This window comes from Homarus americanus, unplaced genomic scaffold (assembly GCF_018991925.1).
Source record: "Homarus americanus isolate GMGI-L3 unplaced genomic scaffold, GMGI_Hamer_2.0 scaffold46583, whole genome shotgun sequence".
NCBI classification, from domain to species: domain Eukaryota; kingdom Metazoa; phylum Arthropoda; class Malacostraca; order Decapoda; family Nephropidae; genus Homarus; species Homarus americanus.
In genome coordinates, this window is record NW_024731675.1 from 508501 (window position 1) to 534024 (window position 25524).

Consider the following 25524-nt stretch of genomic DNA (forward strand, 5'->3'; position numbering starts at 1 on the left):
TCTCTCCCATTACCTATAGTAAGCGTATTTATTGAAATTACACTGGAAACAACGTTGGTTAGATTAGGTTGGTTTGGTTAGGTTAGGCAAGGTTTTGTTGGTATAGGTTAGGTTAGGTTAGGTTAGGTTAGCCTGTATGGTTAAAAAATAAACGTGGGCGCTTTGATCAGACACCATGAATAGATTAAGAGGTCTTGAATAATGTGGCGCTCTATCGGCATGTTAAGAATATGCTACAGTGTCCGGAAAAACCAAGTTGAGTTTAACAAGGGCAGGGCAAAGCAGAGACTGGGATGGTTGGTTGAAATTGAAATCCTTAAGCCTTAGGGTCGCGTCTTCACTTGAGCATTATACCCCGGACCAACACAAACGCACCCTGACAGTGTTAGGTTAAAGAAAACAGCTCCAGGACGTGTGTGGTGTAGGAGTGTGGTCACCAGTCTTCAGTGAGCGAGTTTATGTCTACGGTGTTAAATTTACAGGTTTTTCTCTCGTTAAGTGTTCAGTAGTACAGTATATTTCTCCCGTTAAGTGTTCAGTAGTACAGTATATTTCTCTCATTAAGTGTTCAGTAGTACAGTATATTTCTCTCGTTAAGTGTTCGCTAAATACAATAATGTTTCTCTGGTTCACAGTTACAACAGCTGGTGGTGAGCGGTGAGCTGGCTTGCAGTAAGGAGGAAGCTGCATCCCTGGCCTGCATACAGCTGAGGATTGAAGAAACTTGGGCCCCTCCTAACCCTCCCACCTCCGCCCAAAACCTGGTTCCGTCCTCCACCCACGCCACCCACACCCTGACGCCCGCACCCACCCCTACGCACGCCCACTCCCCGACCCCAGCCCTTGTTAGTCTGCCCGCCGCCTTCCCTGCTCGTGATCATACCTTTAGTTTTAGTGTAGCCAATAGTGAGTCCTCCACCACCACCACACACGCTCACCACCACCTCCTCCCTACCACCACCCGCCACCACCACCACCCCTTCCTCCACCACCACCACACACGCCTCTACCACCACCTCCCTACCACCACCCGCCACCACCACCACCCCCTTCCTCCACCACCACCTCCTCCACACACCCACTCCTCCCCACGCCCACAGCCAACCATGGAGACTATCTCCCTCCACAGACACAGCACAACGGAAAGGTCAGTGTGTCACTAAACAGCTCGTGTTGTTGTTGTTGTTGTTGTCTGTGTGGCTAGATTACGTGCTGCTCTATTACATGGTGTGACACATGGTGTGGAACAAGTAGTACATGGTGATGAACTGACACAAGGTGTGGCACAGGAAGTACATGGTGATGAACTGACACAAGGTGTGACACAGGAAGTACATGGTGATGAACTGACACAAGGTGTGACACAGGAAGTACATGGTGATGAACTGACACAAAGGTGACACAGAAGGTACGTGATGAACTGACACAAGGTGTGACACAGGAAGTACATGGTGATGAACTTACACAAGGTGTGACACAGGAAGTACATGGTGATGAACTGACACAAGGTGTGACACAGGAAGTACATGGTGATGAACTGACACAAGGTGTGACACAGGAAGTACATGGAGATGACCTGACACAAGGTGTGACACGTTAAATACATGGTGATGAACTTACACAAGGTGTGGCACAGGAAGTACATGGTGATGAACTGACACAAGGTGTGGCACAGGTAGTAGATGATGCTGGACTGACACAAGGTGTGACACAGGGAATAGAGGGTGCTGAACTGACACAAGGTGTGACACCGGTAGTAGATGGTGGTACACTGACACAGGGTGTGGTGTTGTGTCGGTCCATGAGGCAGGACAAGGGGCGGGAGGGAGGGGGTGTGTGCACCTGCGTACTGAGGCAGCTCTTGGCTTGTCTCTCACAGGTGTGCTTTGGGCGCGCCACCTGTCTCGCAGGACAGGTGCTAGCCAGTGTCTCGCAAATGTGTCTCGACCGTGCCATCTGCCTGCTGGGACACGTGAAGGATAGTGTCAAACAGGTGTGTTGGGTACAGTGTCGTGCATGTCCCCCCCCCCCACCACCTCTTATTGATGGTGTCTTGTTCTTTACTGTATTAAACGGTGTTGTTATTACACCTATAGCATAGTGTGTGTGTTACCGTACAGCGCAGAGTTACTCAACCATCAGTGTGCAGGATAACATTACACTGACCTACTGTACTGTAACCCATCATACTGTGGACTACTGTACTGCACCTACTGTACCTACTGTACTGTCACCTACTGTACTGTCACCTACTGTACTGTGATCACTGTACTGTGGCCTACTGTACTGTGACCTACTGTACTGTGACCTACTGTACTGTGACCACTGTACTGTGACCTACTGTACTGTGACTTACTGTACTGTGGCCTACTGTACTGTGACCTACTGTACTGTGACCTACTGTACTGTGACCTACTATACTGTGACTTACTGTACTGTCACCTACTGTACTGTCACCTACTGTACTGTGGCCTACTGTACTGTGACCTACTGTACTGTGACCTACTCACTGTGACCTACTGTACTGTGACTTACTGTACTGTGGCCTACTGTACTGTGACCTACTGTACTGTGACCTACTGTACTGTGACCTACTGTACTGTGACTTACTGTACTGTGGCCTACTGTACTGTAACCTCACTGTACCAGACCTACTGTACTGTGACTTACTGTACTGTCACCTACTGTACTGTCACCTACTGTACTGTCACCTACTGTACGTGACTTACTGTACTGTGCCTACTGTACTGTCACCTACTGTACTGTGACCTACTGTACTGTGACTTACTGTACTGTGGCCACTGTGACCTACTGTACTGCACCCACTGTACCGTGACACTGTAATTGTGACCTACTGTACTGTGGCCTACTGTACTGTGACCTACTCACCAGACCTACTGTACTGTGACCTACTGCACTGTGACTTACTGTACTGTGACCTACTGTACTGTGACCTACTGTACTGTGGCCTACTATACTGTGACTTACTGTACTGTGACTTACTGTACTGTGACCTACTGTACTGTGACCACTGTACTGTGACCTACTGTACTGTGACCTACTATACTGTGACCCACTGTACTGTGGCCCAATGGTACTGTGACTTACTGTACTGTGACCTACTGTACTGTGACCTACTGTACTGTGACCTACTGTACTGTGACCTACTGTACTGTGACCTACTGTACTGTGACCTGCTGTACTGTGACTCTACTGTACTGTGACCTACTGTACTGTGACCTACTGTCTGGGTCTACTGTACTGTGGCCCACTGTACTGACTTACTGTACTGTGACCTACTGTACTGTGACCTACTGTACTGTGACCTACTGTACTGTGACCTACTGTACTGCATTCACTGTACTGTGGCCTACTGTACTGTGACTTATCTGACTGTGACCTACTGTGACCTACTGTACCAGACCTACTGTACTGTGGCCTACCGTACTGTGACTTCTACTGTACTGTGACCTACTGTACTGTCACCTACTGTACTGTCACCTACTGTACTGTCACCTACTGTACTGTCACCTACTGTACTGTGGCCTACTGTACTGTGACTTACTGTACTGTGACCTACTCAACTGCAATCTACTGTACTGTGACCTACTGTACTGTGACCCACTGTACTGTGACCCACTGTACTGTGACCCACTCTACTGTGACCCACTCTACTGTGACCTACTGTCTGTAATTCTTGACCACTGTACCGTGACCTACTGTACTGTGACCTACTGTACTGTGACCTACTGTACTGTGACCTACTGTACTGTGACCTACTGTACTGTGATTCACTCTACAGACCTACTGTACTGTGACCCACGTACTGTGACCTACTGCACTGTGATCTGTACTGTGACCTACTCACTGTGACCCATTACTGTGACCTACTCTACTGTGACCTACTCCTTACCGTGACTCACTCTACTGTGACCTACTGTGACCTACTGTACTGTGATCTACTGTACTGGACCCACTTACTGTGACCCACTGTACTGTGACCCACAGTACTGTGACCTACTGTGGCCTACTGTACTGTGACCTACTGTACTGTGACCCACTGTACTGTGACCACTGTACTGTGACCTACTGTACCAGACCTACTGTACTGTGACCTACTGTACTAGACCCACTTTACTGATGACCTACTGTACTGTGACCTACTGTACTGTGACCTACTGTACTGTGACCTACTGTACAACCTACTGTACTGTAACCTACCTACTGCGACCTACTGTACTGTGACCTACTGTACTGTGACCTACTGTACTGTGACCTACTGTACTGTGACCTACTCTACTGTGACCTACTCTACTGTGACCTACTGTATTGTGACCTACTCTACTGTGACCTACTCTACTGTGACCTACTGTACTGTGACCTACTGTACTGTGACCTACTGCATTGTGACCTACTCTACTGTACTGTAGTCAAGTGCTGGCCAACATGTTAACGTAATGAGCCGGCTGAAATAAAGCCGGAAATTTAAAAGCCGTATATAAAAAAAGCCGAGTGTGACAGAGCCGGATATGAAGTGACTGAGTGACAGCGCCGGATATAAAAAAAGCCGGATGTGACAGCCGGATTCTCTCAATAACACAAAAAAAATTCCTCAGTAAGATGTAATTTATATTAATAAGATACCTTATTATTATTATTATTATTATTATTATTATTATTATTATTATTATTATTATTATTGTTATTATTATTATTATTATTATTATTATTATTATTATTATTATTATTATTATTATTATTATTATTATTATTATTATTATTATTATTATTATTATTATTATTATTACAATATAATTTCTAAAAGGTGAGTTACTATATATATAATAAATGGCTATAATATACTGTAATAATGCCTTAGGACGTGACCAACAGTACTGTTAACGGGTTATAAGACACTCTGTTGCCCCCTGTTGCTTCCCTCCCCTACTCCTGGTTGTCGTAAACGGGGTCTTCGTGGAGTAATGGCCGCCGTCTTGACCTCGTTAACCTGATGTATTTTTTCTGTGTGTGTTTTCATTGTCATTAACAGAGTGAGGTTCTTCCTTCCTTCCTTCCCTCTTCCTTCCTTCCTTCCTTCCCTCTTCCTTCCTTCCTTCCTTCTATATCTCTATGTTCCTATTTCTCCCTATATCACGAAACTACTAAACCCCATACAGTTTTTAGACCATATTTCATGACTATTTGACTCTTCACCTATTTAAGTATATCCCTATTTAACTATTAATAACTTGTTACTTCCTATTTTACTACAGCTATTTATCTATTTTTCTTTAACTTATTTTACGTCTCATTTACCAATTTCCCTATTTTCTTGTTGTCTGTTTGTCTGTGTTCATGGTGTCTAATGGGCCCCAGGCTTAATAGGCACCAGTTTTAATCGGCCCCAGGCTTAATAGGCACAAGTTCTAATGGGCCCCAGTCCTTAGGGTACTGTGGGGACTAATATCCACTGGGGCCCGATAGGTTGGGACCTGTTACACCTGGGGCCCATTAGGACTGGGAGCCATTAGGACTGGGAGCCATTAGTACTGGGGCCCATTAGGACTGGAGCCCATTAGTACTGGGGCCCATTAGGACTGGGACCCATTAGGACTGGGCCCATTAGGACTGGGGCCCATTAGGACTGGGACCCATTAGCTGGTGGTGGGGTGCTTGGGACTGGGACCCATTGGACTGGAGCCTGGGACTGGGGCCCATTGGGACTGGGACCCACTGGGACTGGGGCCCATTGGGACTGGGACCATTAGTACTGGGCCGGTGGTGGTGGTTGGTTGGTGGTGTGGCGTGGGACTGGGACCGGATGGGCCGGACTGGGCGTGGGACTGGGACCCATTAGTTGGTGGGACTGGCCTCGGGGCCCTGACTGGGAGTGGGACTGGGAGCCATTGGGACTGGGCCCTGGGACTGGGACTACTGGACTGGACTTGTGTGGGGCTGGGACTGCTGTATGGGGCCGTGGGACTGCCTTGGGACTGGGCCCTGGGACTGGGACCATGGGACTGGGGCCCTGGGACTGGGACCCGTGGTCTGGGGCCCTGGGACTGGGGCCCTGGGACTGGGTTGGGTGGTGTTGTGGGGGTTTTGGGTGGTGGTGGCCTGGGACTGGGACCTGGGACTGGGTGGTGGTGGTCGGACTGGGCCCTGGAGCCCATTAGGACTGGGCCCATGGGACTGGGACCCATTTGTCTTGTAATGTACAGGTGTGTGTGTATATATATATATATATAATTGTGTGCTGTTTATGTATGTATGTATATGTACTGTATTTATGTATTATATCTCCTGTGTGTGTGTGTGTGTGTGTGTGTGTGTGTGTGTGTGTGTGTGATAATAATATATGTATATTATGTAATAATTAACGGTTTATTGAAAAAGTTCTGCAGCCCGAGGGCTGAAAATATACATTGGACATAAATGACTTATTACATACATTGGTGGTTTAACAAAAGCCTTCATTAGAGAAAGGTAAAGGAACATACAGTGAACATACAGATTAATGTAGGTGTTGAACAGCAAACTCGTAGTGTAGTAACTCCCTCACAGATGGTGTTAGGAGGGAACTCACGTGGTGTAGTAGTTCCCTCAGATGGTGTTATGAGGGGCCTCACGTGGTGTAGTAATTACCTCACAGATGGTGTTATGAGGGCCTCACGTGTGTAGTAGTTCCCTCACAGATGGTGTTATGGGGGCCTCACGTGGTGTAGTACTTCCTCACAGATGGTGTTATGAGGGGCCTCACGTGGTGTCGTAATTCCCTCACAGATGGTGTTATGAGGCCTCACGTGGTGTAGTAGTTCCCTCACAGATGGTGTTATGGGGGACCTCGTGGTGTCGTAATTCCCTCGATGGTGTTATGAGGGCCTCACGTGGTGTAGTAATTCCTCACAGATGGGTGGGGAGTGGCTCAGATGGTGTTATGAGGGGCCTACGTGGTCTAGTAGTTCCCTCACAGATGGTGTTATGAGGGGCCTCACGTGGTGTAGTATTCCCTCACAGATGGTGTTAGGAGGGACCTCACGTGGTGTCGTAATTCCTCACAGATGGTGTTATAGGGGCCTCACGTGGTGTAGTAATTCCCTCACAGATGGTGTTAGGAGGGACCTCACGTGGTGTCGTAATTCCCTCACAGATGGTGTTATGAGGGGCCTCGTGGTGTAGTAATTCCTCACAAGATGGTGTTAGGAGGGACTCCGTGTGGTGTCGTAATTCCCTCACAGATGGTGTTATGAGGGGGCCTCACGTGGTGTGAGTAATTCCCTCACAGATGGTGTTAGGAGGGACCTCACGTGGTGTCGTAATTCCCTCACAGATGGTGTTATGAGGGACCTCACAGTAATTCCCTCACAGATGGTGTTAGGAGGGACCTCACGTGGTGTCGTAATTCCCTCACAGATGGTGTTATGAGGAGGCCTCACGTGGTGTAGTAATTCCCTCACAGATGGTGTTAGGGAGGGACCTCACGTGTGTGTGTGTGTGTGTGTGTGTGTGTGTGTGTGTGTGTGTGTGTGTGTGTGTGTGTGTCAAGTCCAATGTCTAAGTCTAATTTATATGACTGATTCTACTAAGTCTAAAATGTCTTAATTACTCTCTCTCTCTCTTCTCCTCTTTTCTTTTTTAATTACCAGTACTAATAGTGGTTGTAGAGGTGTGGTTGTTGTAGTTGTGGTGGTGGTGGTTGTAGTTGCGGTGGTGGTGGTGGTAGTTGTGGTTGTAGTTGTGGTTGTTGTGGTTGTAGTTGTGGTGGTTGTGTAGTTGTGGTGGTGGTTGTGGTGGTGGTGGTGGTAGTTGTGGTGGAGTTGTGGTGGTGGGTGGTAGGGTTGTGGTTGTGGTGGTGGTGGTGGTGGTTATTGGTAGTGGTGGTAGTTGTGGTAGTGGTGGTAGTTGGTGGTAGTTATGGTAGTGGTAGTGGTTGTGGTAGTGGTGGTGGTTGTGGTAGTTGGTAGTGGTGGTAGTGGTGGTAGTTGTGGTGAGTTGTGGTAGTGGTTAGTGGTTGTGGTAGTGGTGGTAGTTGTGGTAGTGGTGTGGTAGTTATTGGTAGTGGTAGTTGTGGTAGTATTAGTAAAATTGGATATATTTTGTTTAATGATAATGACAGGTGTACCCAATATTACAGTATTACCACAATATGACAGGTGTACCACAATATTACAGGTGTACCACAATATGACAGGTGACACATGACAGGTGTACCACTATGACAGGTGTGCCACAATATGACAGGTGTGCCACAATATGACAGGTGTACCACTATGTACAGGTGTACCACAATATGAGTGCTATGACAGGTGTACCATAGTATGACAGATGTACCACAATATGACAAGTGTACCATAATATGACAGGTGTGCCACAATATGACAGGTGTACCACAATATGACAGGTGTACCACAATATGACAGATGTGCCTATGCGCGGTGCCACAGTATGACAGGTGTGCCACAATATGACAGGTGTGCCACAATATGACAGGTGTACCACAGTATGACAGGTGTACCATAGTATGACATGTGTACCACGATATGACAGGTGTACCATAGTATAACAGGTGTACCACAGTATGACAGGTGTACCACAGTATGACATGTGTACCACGATATGACAGGTGTACCATAGTATGACATGTGTACCACGATATGACAGGTGTACCACAGTATGACAGGTGTACCATAGTATGACAGGTGTACCATAGTATGACAGGTGTACCCCGATATGACAGGTGTGCCACAATGACAGGTGTACCACAGTATGACAGGTGTACCACAATTTGACAGGTGTGCCACAATATGACAGGTGTGCCACAATATGACAGGTGTACAGTATGACAGGTGTACCATAGTATGACATGTGTACCACGATATGACAGGTGTGTATGACAGGTGTACCATAGTATGACAGGTGTACCATAGTATGACATGTGTACCACGATATGACAGGTGTACCATAATATAACAGGTGTACCATAGTATGACATGTGTACCACGATATGACAGGTGTACCATAGTATGACAGGTGTACCATAGTAAGACAGGTGTACCATAGTAAGACAGGTGTACCATAGTATGACATGTATACCACGATATGACAGGTGTACCATAGTATGACAGGTGTACCATAGTAAGACAGGTGTACCATAGTAAGACAGGTGTACCACATTGACAGGTGTACCATAGTATGACAGGTGTACCATAGTATGACAGGTGTACCACGATATGACAGGTGTACCATAGTATGACAGGTGTACCACGATGACAGGTGTACCATAGTATAACAGGTGTACCATAGTATGACAGGTGTACCATATTATGACAGGTGTACCACGATGACAGGTGTACCATAGTATGACAGGTGTACCATAGTATGATAGTCATGTCAGGTGTAATATAGTATGACAAATGTGCCACGTGGTTGCTCAACAGGTGTGGTAATCGATAATTGGCTTCCTTGATTACCTTGACCTTTACCTGTCTGTGTTGAACTATTCCTGTGTAGGTTTATACTCTGTGTGTGTGTGTGTGTGTGTGTGTGTGTGTGTGTGTGTGTGTGTGTGTGTGTGTTACAGCATGGACACATTATTTATAAACAACAGTGGTGCCAATTGCCATCAAAATAAAACACCTCTTGGGACTACATGCCAGAATCCGTTTTTTTTGACGTGGACAGTTGGCAACATTGACCAGCGTTGATGGAGACGTTGATATAAAATAATTCTTTTTTATTTATGTTTAATTACTGGGGTTAAGTTAGGTTAGGTGGGGTTAAGTTGTTAGGTTAAGGGTTAGGTTAGGTTAAGGTGGGGTTAGTTAGGTTAGGTTAAGGTGGGGCTAGGTTAGGTTGGGTGGGGCTAGGTTAGGTTAGGTTAAGGTGGGGCTAAGTTAGGTTAGGTTAAGGTGGGGCTAGGTTAGGTTAGGTAAGGTGGGGCTAGGTTAGGTTAGGTAAGGTAGGGGCTAGGTTAGGTTAGGTTGGTGGTTAGGTTAGGTTTGTGCTAGATGCCATACCACAAGACTAACATAGACAAACCATTACTATGAGGATCTCTCTCTCTCTCTCTCTCTCTCTCTCTCTCTCTCCTTTTACAGAGACTCGAATCATTTCTCAGAAAACATTGAAAAGACTGTGTGTGTTTCTGTCCAGTTTGTTTGTCAATATGCGTTTCTGTCCAGTGTGTGTTTCTGTCCGGTATGAATCTGTCCAGTCTATTTCCGTCCAGCCTTTTCTGTCCGGTCTATATGCTTCTGTCCAGTCCATTTCTGTTAGGTAATTCCGGAGAGACAGAAGAGAGAGGCGGTATTTGTCAGTTACCTATTTAACCTGACCTCTTCCTATTTAACCTGCTTCTCCCTATTATCTTACTTGTGTTCGAATACCTAGGGAATATTTCCTTTCCCTTCATGTGGAACTTGGTTTCTTATTTTTACTAGGTCAAACTGGGTCAAGCTAGGTCATGGTAGGTCAAACTGGGTCATGGTAGGTCATACTGGGGTCATGGTAGGTCATACTGGGTCATGCTAGGTCAAACTTGGTAGGTCATACTGGGGTCATGGTAGGTCAAACTGGGTCATGGTAGGTCAAACTGGGTCATGGTAGGTCATACTGGGGTCATGGTAGGTCAAACTGGGTCATGGTAGGTCATACTGGGGTCATGCAAGGACATGGTAGGTCATTGGTCATGTAGGTCAAACTGGTCTTGGTAGGTCATACTGGGTCATGTTATGTCATACTGTGTCATGTTAGGTCATACTGGGATCACACTGGTCCTGCTGGTCATATGTCTGCTAGGTCATTGTATGCTAGGTCAAACTGGGTCATGGTAGGTCATACTGGGGTCATGCAAGGTCATGGTAGGTCATACTGGGGTCTTGGTAGGTCAAACTGGGTCTTGGTAGGTCATACTGGGTCATGTTATGTCATACTGGGTCATGTTAGGTCATACTGGGATCACACTGGGTCCTGCTGGGTCATACTAGGTCATACTGGGTCATGTTAGGTCATACTGGGATCACACTGGGTCCTGCTGGGTCATACTAGGTCATACTGGGTCAAGTTAGGTCATACTGGGTCACATAAGGTCGGGTGAATTTCTCAGTCTTAGAAATTCTGATCGTAGAAATTAAGTTTTCTTACGACTCTCTCTTCTCTCTCTCTCTCTCTCTCTCTCTCCACCACCACCACTAACACCAACCTTCTTCATCGCCTACAGGAGGGTGTCCAACTATCAGTACCTGTGGTGCCCCTTGACGCTCACCGCCGCCACTCCTTCCTCCACCATCACCATCACCACCACGATGATGACGATGACGACTACTCCATCACCACCACCAACACTGGAGCAGGTGCAGTGGCCAATAGTGGTAGCGGCTTGTGTGGTAAGCGCCCTCAGGCCATACCAGCGTCTGAGAGCTTCATTGGGGGCCCCGGAGATCTGTTTAGGGGGTGTTACGGGGCCCTGGACCCCACAAAGAGGGCCGGCCGGCCTGCTGCTGCAACGCTGCCTCCCGCCCCCATACTGGAGGGCCAAGAACATGGCCCGTCTTATTAAGGTAGAGACTATACACACCTACACCCTGTACACCCTATACTCTGACCTGACGTGTACACACCTGTGTATGTCATAGCGTGTTGGTGGTGATGAACAAAACACACTTGTGTCACTAATGAACATGTGACACAACCACTACCATCATTAACACCACTACCATCATTAACACCACTACCATCATTAACACCACTACCACCACTACCATCATTAACACCACTACCACCAAACTACCATCAATATCACATAGTGTACTTCGGTTCATACAAAGTGGTTACAAGACTAGCGAGGTCATCCTAAACTATATCTTGCCCTTGTTAGACCTCACTTGTATTACTCAGTTCAGTTCTGGTCACCGTACTACAATGGATATAGAATCCTTGGAAAATTCAGAGGAAAATGACAAGACTAATCCCGGGCATTAGGAACTTGAGTACAGAGACAGGTTAAAGCATCTTAATTTGCACTCCTTGAGAGACGTAGAGTGAGGGCGACCTGATAGAGTGTATAAATGGAAGTCAGGGCTAAACAAAGGGGACATGACAAAGGCACTCAAACTATCCAACCAGGAGTGAACTCGTAACAATGGTTTGGAAACAGAGTAGTGGATGAGTGGAACAAGTTACCAAACATCATCATTAACTCTAATACGCTGGATAGCTTCAAACAGAGGCTGGATGGATATATGAGCGATAGGGGTTGGGTGTAAACGGGACTGACCAGTATAGACCCGCTGCTGTTTCCTCCAGTCTTATGTTCTTGTGTTCTTATCACCACTACCACCATTATCACCACTACCACCATTAACACCACTACCATCATTAACACCACTACCACCATTAACACCACTACCACCATTAACACCACTACTTCCTCGGGTCATTTTAAAGGCGTCGTCTGGCTGAAGCGTATCAATGATCTTGTGCGACGTTCGTCTGTCGCCCCTCTTTCTCCCCTCTCCACCTCCCCTCTCTCTCTCCCCTCCCGCGTCTCCTCTCCCTCTCCACTAACTTTCTAAAGCGCGTATCCTTCCTCCCCTCCTACTCACCCTTCTCCCCTCCGTCTCTCCATAGGCGAGGAGAGGAAGGTGACATGCGCGAGGAGATGAGTAATTGAGGTGTCAGGTGAGGTGAGGTGAGGGCGACAGTGAGGTGAAGTCTGTACAGTCAGGCGGTTAACACTACCTCTCGTCTCCTACCGTGTTTAGCAAGGCATCATGGTAGGATACTCGAGTTATCTTACCGTGTGCGAGTTATCTTACCGTGTGTGAGTTATCTTACCGTGTGCGAGTTATCTTACCGTGTGCGAGTTATCTTACCGTGTGTGAGTTATCTTACCGTGTGTAGAGTTATCTTACCGTGTGCGAGTTATCTTACCGTGTGTGAGTTATCTTACCGTGTGTGAGTTATCTTACCGTGTGTGAGTTATCTTACAGTGTGTGAGTTATCTTACCGTGTGTGAGTTATCTTACCGTGTGTGTTATCTTACAGTGTGTGAGTTATCTTACCGTGTGTGAGTTATCTTACCGTGTGTGAGTTATCTTACCGTGTGTGAGTTATCTTACCGTGTGTGAGTTATCTTACCGTGTGCGAGTTATCTTACCGTGTGTGTTATATTACCGTGTGGGTTATCTTCGTGTGCGAGTTATCTTACCGTGTGGAGTTATTACGTGTGCGAGTTATCTTACCGTGACGGTTATCTTGTGTGTTATCTACCGTGTGAGTTATCTTACCGTGTACGAGTTATCTTACAGTGTGTGAGTTATCTTACCGTGTGCGAGGTTATCTTACCGTGTACGAGTTATCTTACCGTGTGCGAGTTATCTTACCGTGTGCGATTATCTTACGTGTGCGAGTTATCTTACCGTGTGTGAGTTATCTTACCGTGTGTGAGTTATCTTACCGTGTGCGGTATCTTACCGTGTGTGAGTTATCTTACCGTGTGTGAGTTATCTTACCGTGTGTGAGTTATCTTACAGTGTGTGAGGTTATCTTACCGTGTGTGGTTATCTTACCGTGTGTGAGTTATCTTACAGTGTGTAGATTTATCTTACCGTGTGTGAGTTATCTTACCGTGTGTGAGTTATCTTACCGTGTGTGAGTTATCTTACCGTGTGTGAGTTATCTTACCGTGTGCGGGTTATCTTACCGTGTGTGAGTTATATTACCGTGTGCGAGTTATCTTACCGTGTGCGAGTTATCTTACCGTGTGCGAGTTATATTACCGTGTGCGAGTTATCTTACCGTGTACGAGTTATCTTACAGTGTGTGAGTTATCTTACTGTGTGAGTTATCTATCGTGGAGTTATTACCGTGTGGAGTTATCTTACCGTGTGCGAGTTATCTTACCGTGTGTTATCTTACCGTGTGTGAGTTATCTTACTGTGCGAGTTATCTACCGTGTGTGAGTTATTTACCGTGTGTGAGTTATCTTACCGTGTGAGTTATCTTACCGTGCGAGTTATTCACCGTGTGTGAGTTATCTTACCGTGTGTGAGTTATCTTACCGTGTGCGAGTTATCTACCGGTGAGTTATCTTACAGTGTGTGAGTTATCTTACCGTGTGCGAGTTATCTTACCGTGTGCGAGTTATCTTACCGTGTGTGATTCACCGTGTGCGAGTTATCTTACCGTGTGTGAGTTATCTTACCGTGTGAGTTATCATGTGAGTTATCTTACCGTGTGTGAGTTATCTTACCGTGTGCGAGTTATCTACGAGGTTTACGTGTGTGAGTTATCTTACAGTGTGAGTTATCTTACCGTGTGAGTTATCTTACCGTGTGAGTTATCTTACCGTGGAGTTATCTTACAGTGTGTGGTGTGTTGCACGGTGTCAGATGGTGTCACAGTGTGTGTGGGTGTGGCACGGTGTCAGGTGGTGTCACAGTGTGTGTGTGTTGGCACGGTGTCAGGTGGTGTCACAGTGGTGTTGGCACGGTGTCAGAGGTGTCGGTGGTGTGTTGGCACGGTGTCAGATGGTGTCACAGTGTGTGGTGTGTTGGCACGGTGTCAGGTGGTGTCACAGTGTGTGGTGTGTTGGCACGGTGTCAGATGGTGTCACAGTGTGGTGTGTGGCACGGTGTCAGATGGTGTCACAGTGTGTGGTGTGTTGGCACGGTGTCAGATGGTGTTACAGGTGATGTGTTGCACGGTGTCAGATGGTGTCACACTGTGGTGTGTTGGCACGGTGTCAGGTGTCACAGTGTGTGGTGTGTTGGCACGGTGTCAGATGGTGTCACAGTGTGTGGTGTGTTGGCACGGTGTCAGATGGTGTCACAGTGTGTGGTGTGTTGGCACGGTGTCAGGTGGTGTCACAGGTGTGGTTGTGTTGGCACGGTGTCAGATGGTGTCACAGTGTGTGGTGTGTTGGCACGGTGTCAGGTGGTGTCACAGTGTGGTGTGTTGGCATGGTGTCAGATGGTGTCACAGTGTGTTGTGTTGGCACGGTGTCAGGTGGTGTCACAGTGTGTGGTGTGTTGGCACGGTGTCAGGTGGTGTCACAGTGTGTGGTGTGTTGGCACGGTGTCAGGTGGTGTCACAGTGTGTGGTGTGTTGGCACGGTGTCAGGTGGTGTCACAGTGTGTGTGGTGTGTTGGCACGGTGTCAGGTGGTGTCACAGTGTGTGTGGTGTGTTGGCACGGTGTCAGATGGTGTCACAGTGTGTGGTGTGTTGGCACGGTGTCAGGTGGTGTCACAGTGTGTGGTGTGTTGGCACGGTGTCAGATGGTGTCACAGTGTGGGTGTGTTGGCACGGTGTCAGGTGGTGTCACAGTGTGTGTGTTGGCACGGTGTCAGGTGGTGTCACAGTGTGGTGTGTGGTGTGGTGGTGTGGGCACGGTGTCAGGTGGTGTCACAGTGTGTGGTGTGTTGGCACGGTGTCAGATGGTGTCACAGTGTGGTGTGTTGGCACGGTGTCAGGTGGTGCAGGTGTGATGTGTTGGCACGGTGTCAGATGGTGTCACAGTGTGTGGTGTGTTGGCACGGTGTCAGTGGTGTCACAGTGTGTGGTGTGTTGGCACGGTGTCAGATGGTGTCACAGTGTGTGGTGTGTTGGCACGGTGTCAGGTGGTGTCACAGTGTGTGGTGTGTTGGCATGGTGTCAGATGGTGTCACAGTGTGTGTGTGCTGGCACGGTGTCAGATGGTGTCACAGTGTGTGTGTGTTGGCACGGTGTCAGGTGGTGTCAGTGTGTGTGGTGTGTTGGCACGGTGTCAGATGGTGTCACAGTGTGTGGTGTGTGTTGGCACGGTGTCAGATGGTGTCACAGTGTGTGGTGTGTTGGCACGGTGTCAGTGTGTCACAGTGTGTGGTGTGTTGGCACGGTGTCAGATGGTGTCACAGTGTGGTGTGTTGGCACGGTGTCAGGTGGTGTCACAGTGTGTGGTGTGTTGGCACGGTGTCAGATGGTGTCACAGTGTGTGGTGTGTTGGCACGGTGTCAGATGGTGTCACAGTGTGTGTGTGTTGGCACGGTGTCAGGTGGTGTCACAGTGTGGTGTGTTGGCACGGTGTCAGATGGTGTCACAGTGTGTGGTGTGTTGGCACGGTGTCAGATGGTGTCTAGTGTGTGGTGTGTTGGCACGGTGTCAGATGGTGTCACAGTGTGTGGTGTGTTGGCACGGTGTCAGATGGTGTCACAGTGTGTGGTGTGTTGGCACGGTGTCGGTGGTGTCACAGTGTGTGGTGTGTTGGCACGGTGTCAGGTGGTGTCACAGTGTGTGGGTGTGTTGGCACGGTGTCAGATGGTGTCACGTGTGTGGTGTGTTGGCACGGTGTCAGGTGGTGTCAGTGTGTGGTGTGTTGGCACGGTGTCAGATGGTGTCACAGTGTGTGTGGTGTGTTGGCACGGTGTCAGATGGTGTCACAGTGTGTGGTGTGTGTTGGCACGGTGTCAGGTGGTGTCACAGTGTGTGGTGTGTTGGCACGGTGTCAGGTGGTGTCACAGTGTGTGGTGTGTTTGGCACGGTGTCAGATGGTGTCACAGTGTGTGGTGTGTTGGCACGGTGTCAGGTGGTGTCAGTGTGTGGTGTGTTGGCACGGTGTCAGGTGGTGTCACAGTGTGTGGTGTGTTTGGCACGGTGTCAGATGGTGTCACAGTGTGTGGTGTGTTGGCACGGTGTCAGGTGGTGTCACAGTGTGTGGTGTGTTGGCACGGTGTCAGGTGGTGTCTGAGGTGTGTGTGTTGGCACGGTGTCAGGTGGTGTCACAGTGTGTTGGTGTGTTGGCACGGTGTCAGGTGGTGTCACAGTGTGTGGTGTGTTGGCACGGTGTCAGATGGTGTCACAGTGTGTGGTGTGTTGGCACGGTGTCAGATGGTGTCACAGTGTGTGGTGTGTACGGTGTCAGACGGTGTTACAGTGTGTGGTGTGTTGGCACGGTGTCAGGTGGTGTCACAGTGTGTTGTGTGTTGGCACGGTGTCAGATGGTGTCACAGTGTGTGGTGTGTTGGCACGGTGTCAGATGGTGTCACAGTGTGTGGTGTGTTGGCACGGTGTCAGATGGTGTCACAGTGTGTGGTGTGTTGGCACGGTGTCAGATGGTGTCACAGTGTGTTGTGTGTTGGCACGGTGTCAGGTGGTGTCACATGTGTTGTGTGTTGGCACGGTGTCAGGTGGTGTCACAGTGTGGTGTGTTGGCATGGTGTCAGATGGTGTCACAGTGTGTGGTGTGTTGGCACGGTGTCAGGTGGTGTCACAGTGTGTGGTGTGTGTTGGCACGGTGTCAGGTGGTGTCACAGTGTGTGGTGTGTTGGCACGGTGTCAGGTGGTGTCACAGTGTGTGTGGTGTGTTGGCACGGTGTCAGGTGGTGTCACAGTGTGTGTGGTGTGTTGGCACGGTGTCAGATGGTGTCAGTGTGTGGTGTGGTGGCACGGTGTCAGGTGGTGTCACAGTGTGTGGTGTGTTGGCACGGTGTCAGATGGTGTCACAGTGTGTGGTGTGTTGGCACGGTGTCAGGTGGTGTCACAGTGTGTGTGGTGTGTTGGCATGGTGTCAGACGGTGTCACAGTGTGTGGTGTGTTGGCGGTGTCAGGTGGTGTCACAGTGTGTGGTGTGTTGGCACGGTGTCAGATGGTGTCACAGTGTGTGGTGTGTTGGCACGGTGTCAGATGGTGTCACAGTGTGTGGTGTGTTGGCACGGTGTCAGATGGTGTCACAGTGTGTGTGGTGTGTTGGCACGGTGTCAGATGGTGTCAGGTGTGTGGTGTGTTGGCACGGTGTCAGATGGTGTCACAGTGTGTGGTGTGTTGGCACGGTGTCAGATGGTGTCACAGTGTGTGGTGTGTTGGCACGGTGTCAGATGGTGTCACAGTGTGTGGTGTTGGCGTGTCAGATGGTGTCACAGTGTGTGGTGTGTTGGCACGGTGTCACAGTGTCCTTCCTCTATCTTCACCTCACCTCTCCCTTGCCTCACCCTTTCACCGCTCCTCCCTCATTAACCTCCCTGAGTAACACTGAGTCTCTCCCTTAACTAAATTACCTTCACTAAGTACCACCAGTTACAAGACCAAATGACACCGAGATTCCTATGTGCCTAGTTTATTGTACACCTCAGACCGTGGCAAGTGTACACCTCAGACCGTGGCATGTGTACACCTCAGACCGTGGCAAGTGTACACCTCAGACCGTGGCAGGTGTACACCTCAGACCGTGGCATGTGATACACCTCAGACCGTGGCAGATGTACACCTCAGACCGTGGCAGATGTACACCCTCAGACCGTGGCATGTGTACACCTCAGACCGTGGCAGATGTACACCTCAGACCGTGGCAGGTGTAGTACACCTCAGACCATGGCAGATGTACACCTCAGACCGTGGCAGGTGTAGTACACCTCAGACCGTGGCAAGTGTACACCCTCAGACCGTGGCAAGTGTACACCTCAGACCGTGGCAGATGTACACCCAGACCGTGGCAGATGTACACCTCAGACCGTGGCAGGTGTAGTACACCTCAGACCATGGCAGATGTACACCTCAGACCGTGGCAGGTGTAGTACACCTCAGACCGTGGCAAGTGTACACTCAGACCGTGGCAAGTGTACACCTCAGACCATGGCAGATGTACACCTCAGACCGTGGCAGATGTACACCTCAGACCGTGGCAAGTGTACACCTCAGACCGTGGCAGATGTACACCTCAGACCGTGGCAGATGTACACCTCAGACCGTGGCAGATGTACACCTCAGACCGTGGCAGATGTACACCTCAGACCGTGGCAGATGTACACCTCAGACCGTGGCAGGTGTAGTACACCTCAGACCATGGCAGATGTACACCTCAGACCGTGGCAGATGTACACCTCAGACCGTGGCAGATGTACACCTCAGACCGTGGCAGATGTACACCTCAGACCGTGGCAGATGCACCTCAGACCGTGGCAGATGTACACCTCAGACCGTGGCAAGTGTACACCTCAGACCGTGGCATGTGTACACCTCAGACCGTGGCAGATGTACACACCTCAGACCGTGGCAGATGTACACCTCAGACCGTGGCAGATGTACACCTCAGACCGTGGCAGGTGTAGTACACCTCAGACCATGGCAGATGTACACCTCAGACCGTGGCAGATGTACACCTCAGACCGTGGCAGATGTACACCTCAGACCGTGGCAGATGTACACCTCAGACCGTGGCAAGTGTACACACCTCGAACCGTGGCATGTGTACACTTCAGACCGTGGCAGATGTACACCTCCAGACCGTGGCAGGTGTAGTACACCTCAGACCATGGCAGATGTACACCTCAGACCGTGGCAGATGTACACCTCAGACCGTGGCAGATGTACACCTCAGACCGTGGCAGATGTACACCTCAGACCGTGGCAGATGTACACCCTCAGACCGTGGCAGATGTACACCTCAGACCGTGGCAGATGTACACCTCAGACCGTGGCAGGTGTAGTACACCTCAGACCATGGCAGATGTACACCTCAGACCGTGGCAGATGTACACCTCAGACCGTGGCATGTGTACACCTCAGACCGTGGCATGTGTACACCTCAGACCGTGGCAGATGGTCACCTCAGACCGTGGCAGATGTACACCTCAGACCATGGCAGACCATGAACACTAAATTCTTTTCATTTTTTACACGATATTTAGCTACCTGATTGATTCTCTCTTTGCTTAAATAATCACCTGACGGCGATTCTCACTATGTAAACACACAAACTCTCTCTCTCTCTCTCAATAAACTAACTCCCTCTCTCTCTCTCTCTCTCACACACAGGAACAGAAAAGGAAGTTGTTTCACACGCCTCTATACGACTCAGACGTGGCCCTCAAGAAGCTTTACATCCAGACTGTGAGACGGCTTCCTTCCTTCGCCTGCAACCTACACCACGTGAAGGAACTACTTCGAGGCAAGACCAGTAAGAAGGTTAGTTATTGTGGTGGCCAGGGTGTAACGTGGCCAGGGTGTAACGTGGCCAGGGTGTAACGTGGCCAGGGTGTATGGTGGCCAGGGTCTAAGGTGGCCAGGGTGTATGGTGGCCAGGGTGTATGGTGGCCAGGGTCTAAGGTGGCCAGGATGTTAGATGGCTATGGTGTCAGATGGCCAGGGCGTTTGATGGCCATGATGTGAAGTGGCCAAGGGGTACAGTTAAAGTGTCATTTAGTCCTAAGAATGAGTTAGGTCAGATCAGGTTAGGATAAGGCATCTCAGGTTAGGTTAGGTCAGGTTAGGTTAAGCATCTCAGGTTAGGTCAGGTTATTTATTTATTTATTATTTGATATTTGGATGTCTTGACAGGTAGCCCCTAGTTTAATTTATCTTAATATTAAATACTCTTACACAAACTTAACCTAACACTAACCTAAGATGACCTAACCTAACTTAACAGTAACCTAACATGACTTAAGATGCCCTTACTTAACCTAACCTAACCTAACTTAACTAAAGATTCCTTTGGCAGGCGTCCCGACTCCTTGGTATCGGCAGTAACAACATCGTTCTCCTGGACACCAAGACCAAGATTCTGGCCAAGGCTCAGAACACCCACGACCTCCTTCAGGTGAGTCTTACCTCCGTCAGGTGAGTCTTACCTCCTTCAGGTGAGTCTTACCTCCTTCAGGTGAGTCTTCCTTTACAGCATTTTGTTATAGTGTATGTGATGATCAGTACCTGTACCTACACCTGTACCTGCACCTGTACCCACTCCTGTACCTGCACCCACTCCTGTACCTACACCTGTACCTGCACCCACTCCTGTACCTACACCTGTACCTACACCTGTACCTGCACCCACACCTGTACCTACACCTGTACCCACACCTGTACCTGCACCTGTACCCACTCCTGTACCTACACCTGTACCTACACCTGTACCCCACTGTACCTACACCTGTACCCCACACCTGTACCCCACACCTGTACCTACTGCACACCTGTACCTGCACCTGTACCTACACCTGTGCCCTGCACCTTCCCTGTACCTACACCTGTACCTACCTGTACCCACACACCTGTACCTGCACCTGTACCTACACCTGTACCTACACCTGTACCTGCACCTGGACCTACACCTGTACCTACACCTGTACCTGCACCTGTACCTGCCTGTACCTACACCTGTACCTACACCTGTACCTGCCTGTACCTACACCTGTACCCCATACCTGTACCTACACGTGTACCCACACCTGTACCTGCACCTGTACCTACACCTGTACCCCACACCTGTACCCACACCTGTACCCACCTGTACCCCACCTGTACCCCACAACTGTGCCCCACCTGTACCCCACACCTGCACCCCACACCTGTACCTACACCTGTACCTGCACCTGTACCTACACCTGTACCCCTACCTGTACCTACACATTAACACACTGCACCCACACCTGTACCCACACCTGTACCTACGTGTACCCACACCTGCACCCACACCTGTACCCACACCTGTGTACCTACACCTGTACCCCACACCTGCACCTACACCTGTACCCACACCTGCACCCCACACCTGTACCCCACACACCTGTACCCACACCTGTACCCACACCTGTACCTACACGTGTACCCACCCCTGTACCCACACCTGTACCTACACCTGTACCCACACGTGTACCCACACCTGTACCCACACCTGTACCCACACCTGTACCTACACCTGTACCCACACCTGTACCCACAACTGTACCTACACGTGTACCCACACCTGTACCTACACCTGTACCTACACCTGTACCCACAACTGTACCTACACGTGTACCCACACCTGTACCTACACCTGTACCCACACCTGTACCTGTAGCTCTAATAATGTTTCTATTTACAGTGGAGGACAGGTGGTGGTCGTTCCCATGATCGTCTGGTGCTGGAGTTCCGAGGGACCAAGTGGACCTTCAGCGTTGGGTCCACTGCTAGTCTGACGGACCTGGGACGTGCCCTCTGGTCCATCCTACAGAGTGAGGATCCTTTACCCTTCACCACCCCACAACAAGGACAGCTAACATCCCACAGGACAGGTTAGAAAACATCCTGCCAATACAAATCCTTCGTTTAAGTATGAAAATAAAAGTAATGTGTTTGAATCTTATGTTAAATTGTCTCCTCAAGCAACAGTGAGAGAAATTCTTTTAATGTGATGTAGCGCTGCTGTTGGGTATGGTTAGGTTAGGTTGGGTTAGGTTGGGTTGGGTTAGGTTAGGTTGGGTTAGGTTAGGTTAAGTTGGGTTAGGTTAGGTTGGGTTCATGGTAATGCTGGGGCCCACTTGACACTCCACTGGTGTTCTCAGGTACAGAGTTGATTCGTCATGGAGTAGGGATGGGCATGTTGTACTCCGATGAGCTGGAGGGTCTTCAGAAGCTCCTACACTTCCCTGAGGAGGTGGCACTCAAGTTGACCAAGGTGGAGTACGAGCTGTATTACCGAGTGCCTCCCATCGCCTACGTCCGTCATGTGACCAGCGACCTGCGACCTTATCCTCGCGGCCAACACTTCTCCGCCTCTACCACCGTCGCTGTGGCCCACCTGACGAAGAGGTTCAAGGAGGTAAGATATGTGTGTGTGTGTGTGTTCAGTTTGACAAGTAATACCAATTTATCAACTATAAACGTCGCATAAGTTAACAAATTGTAATAACATGACTGCATAACCTCTCTTTAGTAGGATAATATTATACCTAGAAAGAGCCTGTACCTGTACCTACACCTGTATCTGTACCTACACCTACACCTGTATCTGTACTTACACCTGTACCTACACCTACACCTGTATCTGTACTTACACCTGTACCTACACCTGTACCTACATCTGTCCGAAGAGGTGTCTCATATATCAGTTTAATTTGAAGTGACACTAGAAATAGATTCATCAGAGCTGTTATTTGCTGCACCGAATGTTTGAAAAAATAAAATAAGAAGGGCTGAGAGCAATAATGAATACTGTTACCGCCACAGTAGGATAAACTAGAAGGGAGGGAGAGAAAGAGAGAGAGGGAGGGAGTGTTGACAACGAACTTTGCTCAGGTGTTGAATGTGAAACAGATGGCCCTCGCCTCTGGCTGACTAACTCGCTCCCTGTGTAGTTCAGAAGATAGTCTCTAGCCGTCCAGTGAGCTGACAAGTCAAGGAGCTAATAAGTCCTACATTAGACCTGAAACACCTAAGTTTTTATATGGTTTAACACTGCCACTCTACTCAAATATATTATATGTAGTTGTTAATAGTGAAGGAACGTACGAGTGAATTAATTATCTTATACTTATCATATGTAATTTGTACTCTGCAGGTTTGTCCAAATAAAGAACAATCGAGTCCTACGTGGTGCAAGGGTCTCATTATCCCACGGTCACTCACCGGGCGGTTAAAAATACAGTACATAATGTTTCTGTAACAAGTTTGTTTCTATACGACACTTTTACACAGAGGACAACGTGTGGCCAGTATTCTTAGTGCTTAAACATTAAACTCTTCCATAAAACTGTAAATGTGTCTCCTGAAATATTAAAGAAAACTATAGCAGTTAACATCATTTTTTTCAGCACTCTGTACCCGCTCACACAACCTGGAGCCTTATACAGTACACTAACTCTGTACAGATTTATGCAGGGGAGAGGGAGGAGGGGATGGGGGAGGGGGGGATGAGGGAAGGGGTCTAAATCTTCCTTAATGACCCTTATTTTACCCCTTGAAAATCATCACTCGATCAAATTAACACGACCAAACATTCAACAGGTATCATCTTGGATTACCCACGTCATAGTATCCCAGCCGACGCACGAGGATAGAAAAGCAGTACTCTCCTGTATACTGAGAGTCGCTCTGTCTTGCTGGAACCTGGCCAACTTTAACGGGGCGATGGAGATCATTACTGGGCTGAAGTAAGTAAATGATTGTGTCTTGTTCGCTGGAGAGTACTATCATGGTAGTGACTGTATTGTTTAACACTTATGGACACATTCACACAGATGACAGGAGGTGTAGAAGGGGTAGGTTGTAAAGAGTTCTGTCATGTTTACCATTGAGTTAAAGATGAACTAAGTGGTTATGTTGACAACGAACTGAAATTGAGATGAATCACCCACACACCTAGATGGGCCGTCGTTCATGAGGCTGTCAAGAGTGAGGTCCACCCCCCACCCACCACCCACTGTAAGGCTAACTTAACACAGTTTCCCCTTAAACATTTACATACTGGGCAAATGTGTATTATACCCTATTAATTTTTGTAAATGAATCCTGTCATATATTTAGTGTTGCAGAGTGGAGATTTAAGCTCAACTGTAGTGTTTGATGCAGGTTGTGAAGTACAAAAGGTGTACAGACAGTAGAATCAGATTAAGGTTGGAGAATGCAGAACTACTGTACTGTGTAAGATTTTCATTTCCAATTAACTTACAGGTCAGAGAAGCTTAAACCATTCTGGCTAAGCTTAGAAAATGAGCACCTGCCTGTGTTGGACTTCCTGACTGGTGTACTACTGGGAGAGAGTGTGGCGGAGTATGAAGCCGCCTTAGACCGAGCACTGATGCTGCCGGAGTGTCGCGTTGTTCCCTTCTTTGGCTCCTTCCTGAGGGACCTGACCAAGATTCTCCAGTCAACTCCGTCACTCGTTGTCTTGGCCGAAGATGGACAAGAGGTTGAGGTAAGACGCGTGTTTAGTCGTATTAATGTGGGAAAAGTAAACAACTGACTCAGTATGTTTATAGATTGTACAGATGTGTAGTGTACAAAGAGAGTGCAGGTATACAACCACTGTATCAAGATGGTGCAGCTAGACCAAGGACAGCTGATAGGGGGGACATCAGATGTCTATTTACAGTAGTAATAGTAACTCTATAAGTGATTGTTTTTTTATAAATATAACAATTATTTCATTGCATTTACACTCTCCGAGGCTGATAGTTCACTCCAACAATACACCATTTTATAGTTAGTAACCAGACTCTTGCTGTAGCATCATTTGTTATGTATTGTTTGGTTTTAACCTTAAATTGTCTTCTACCATTACTGCTTTTAATGTGATCAGATAACTTGCCCCAGTCTGCTGTAGCAGTAAAGAAGAAAGTGTGCTTTTCAGTTGACTGGAGACACGAGGTATCATAAAAATGTGATCTAGCCTCAGTTGCTTCACTCTGTCTCACACACTTAACATATCCAGTGATTGTGAGCTTTGTGACTAATGTAATCTCTAAAAACAACACCTATGGCTTATATTCGTATATTAACTGATTGATTCAATACTACTCTGTCTGTACTGCATGTGAAGTAAGATCCATCATAATAAGCTAGTACACGAGAGTTAAACAGCCATTCATCACACCCACTCAGGCGACCAGGTGTTCATGGTCAAGCATGCGGCGGTATTCTCTGCAGCGAGAACTAGAACGTAATTCCTATACGATATCTGATAGCCTGAAGGTATGCCAGAGTATAGCACTAAAGGGGGAAAAAAAATTCAAGGCCTTCCTGCAAATCGGAATCTCATTATATGTCTATAATTTTCAGTTGGACTAAATGAT

At 48.3% G+C, this 25524-nt stretch overlaps 1 protein-coding gene across 2 annotated transcripts in view; it reads left to right on the forward strand.

Moving 5' to 3' along the window:
* Nucleotides 1-1024: 1024 nt before the first annotated feature.
* Nucleotides 1025-25524, forward strand: part of LOC121867697 (1-phosphatidylinositol 4,5-bisphosphate phosphodiesterase epsilon-1-like) — a 47914-nt gene continuing 23414 nt past the window's right edge. Inside the window, exons 1-9 of one of the 2 annotated variants that reach the window (XM_042367717.1) lie at nucleotides 1046-1147; nucleotides 1880-1993; nucleotides 11219-11558; nucleotides 19787-19936; nucleotides 20472-20570; nucleotides 21837-22026; nucleotides 22297-22553; nucleotides 23738-23883; nucleotides 24404-24647. In XM_042367717.1, coding sequence (XP_042223651.1) covers nucleotides 11304-11558; nucleotides 19787-19936; nucleotides 20472-20570; nucleotides 21837-22026; nucleotides 22297-22553; nucleotides 23738-23883; nucleotides 24404-24647 — 1341 coding nt within the window. In that variant the 5' untranslated portion in view covers nucleotides 1046-1147; nucleotides 1880-1993; nucleotides 11219-11303. Of the gene's footprint in view, nucleotides 1148-1879; nucleotides 1994-11218; nucleotides 11559-19786; nucleotides 19937-20471; nucleotides 20571-21836; nucleotides 22027-22296; nucleotides 22554-23737; nucleotides 23884-24403; nucleotides 24648-25524 lie in introns of both variants that reach the window. The other variant, XM_042367716.1, reaches the window with a different exon arrangement.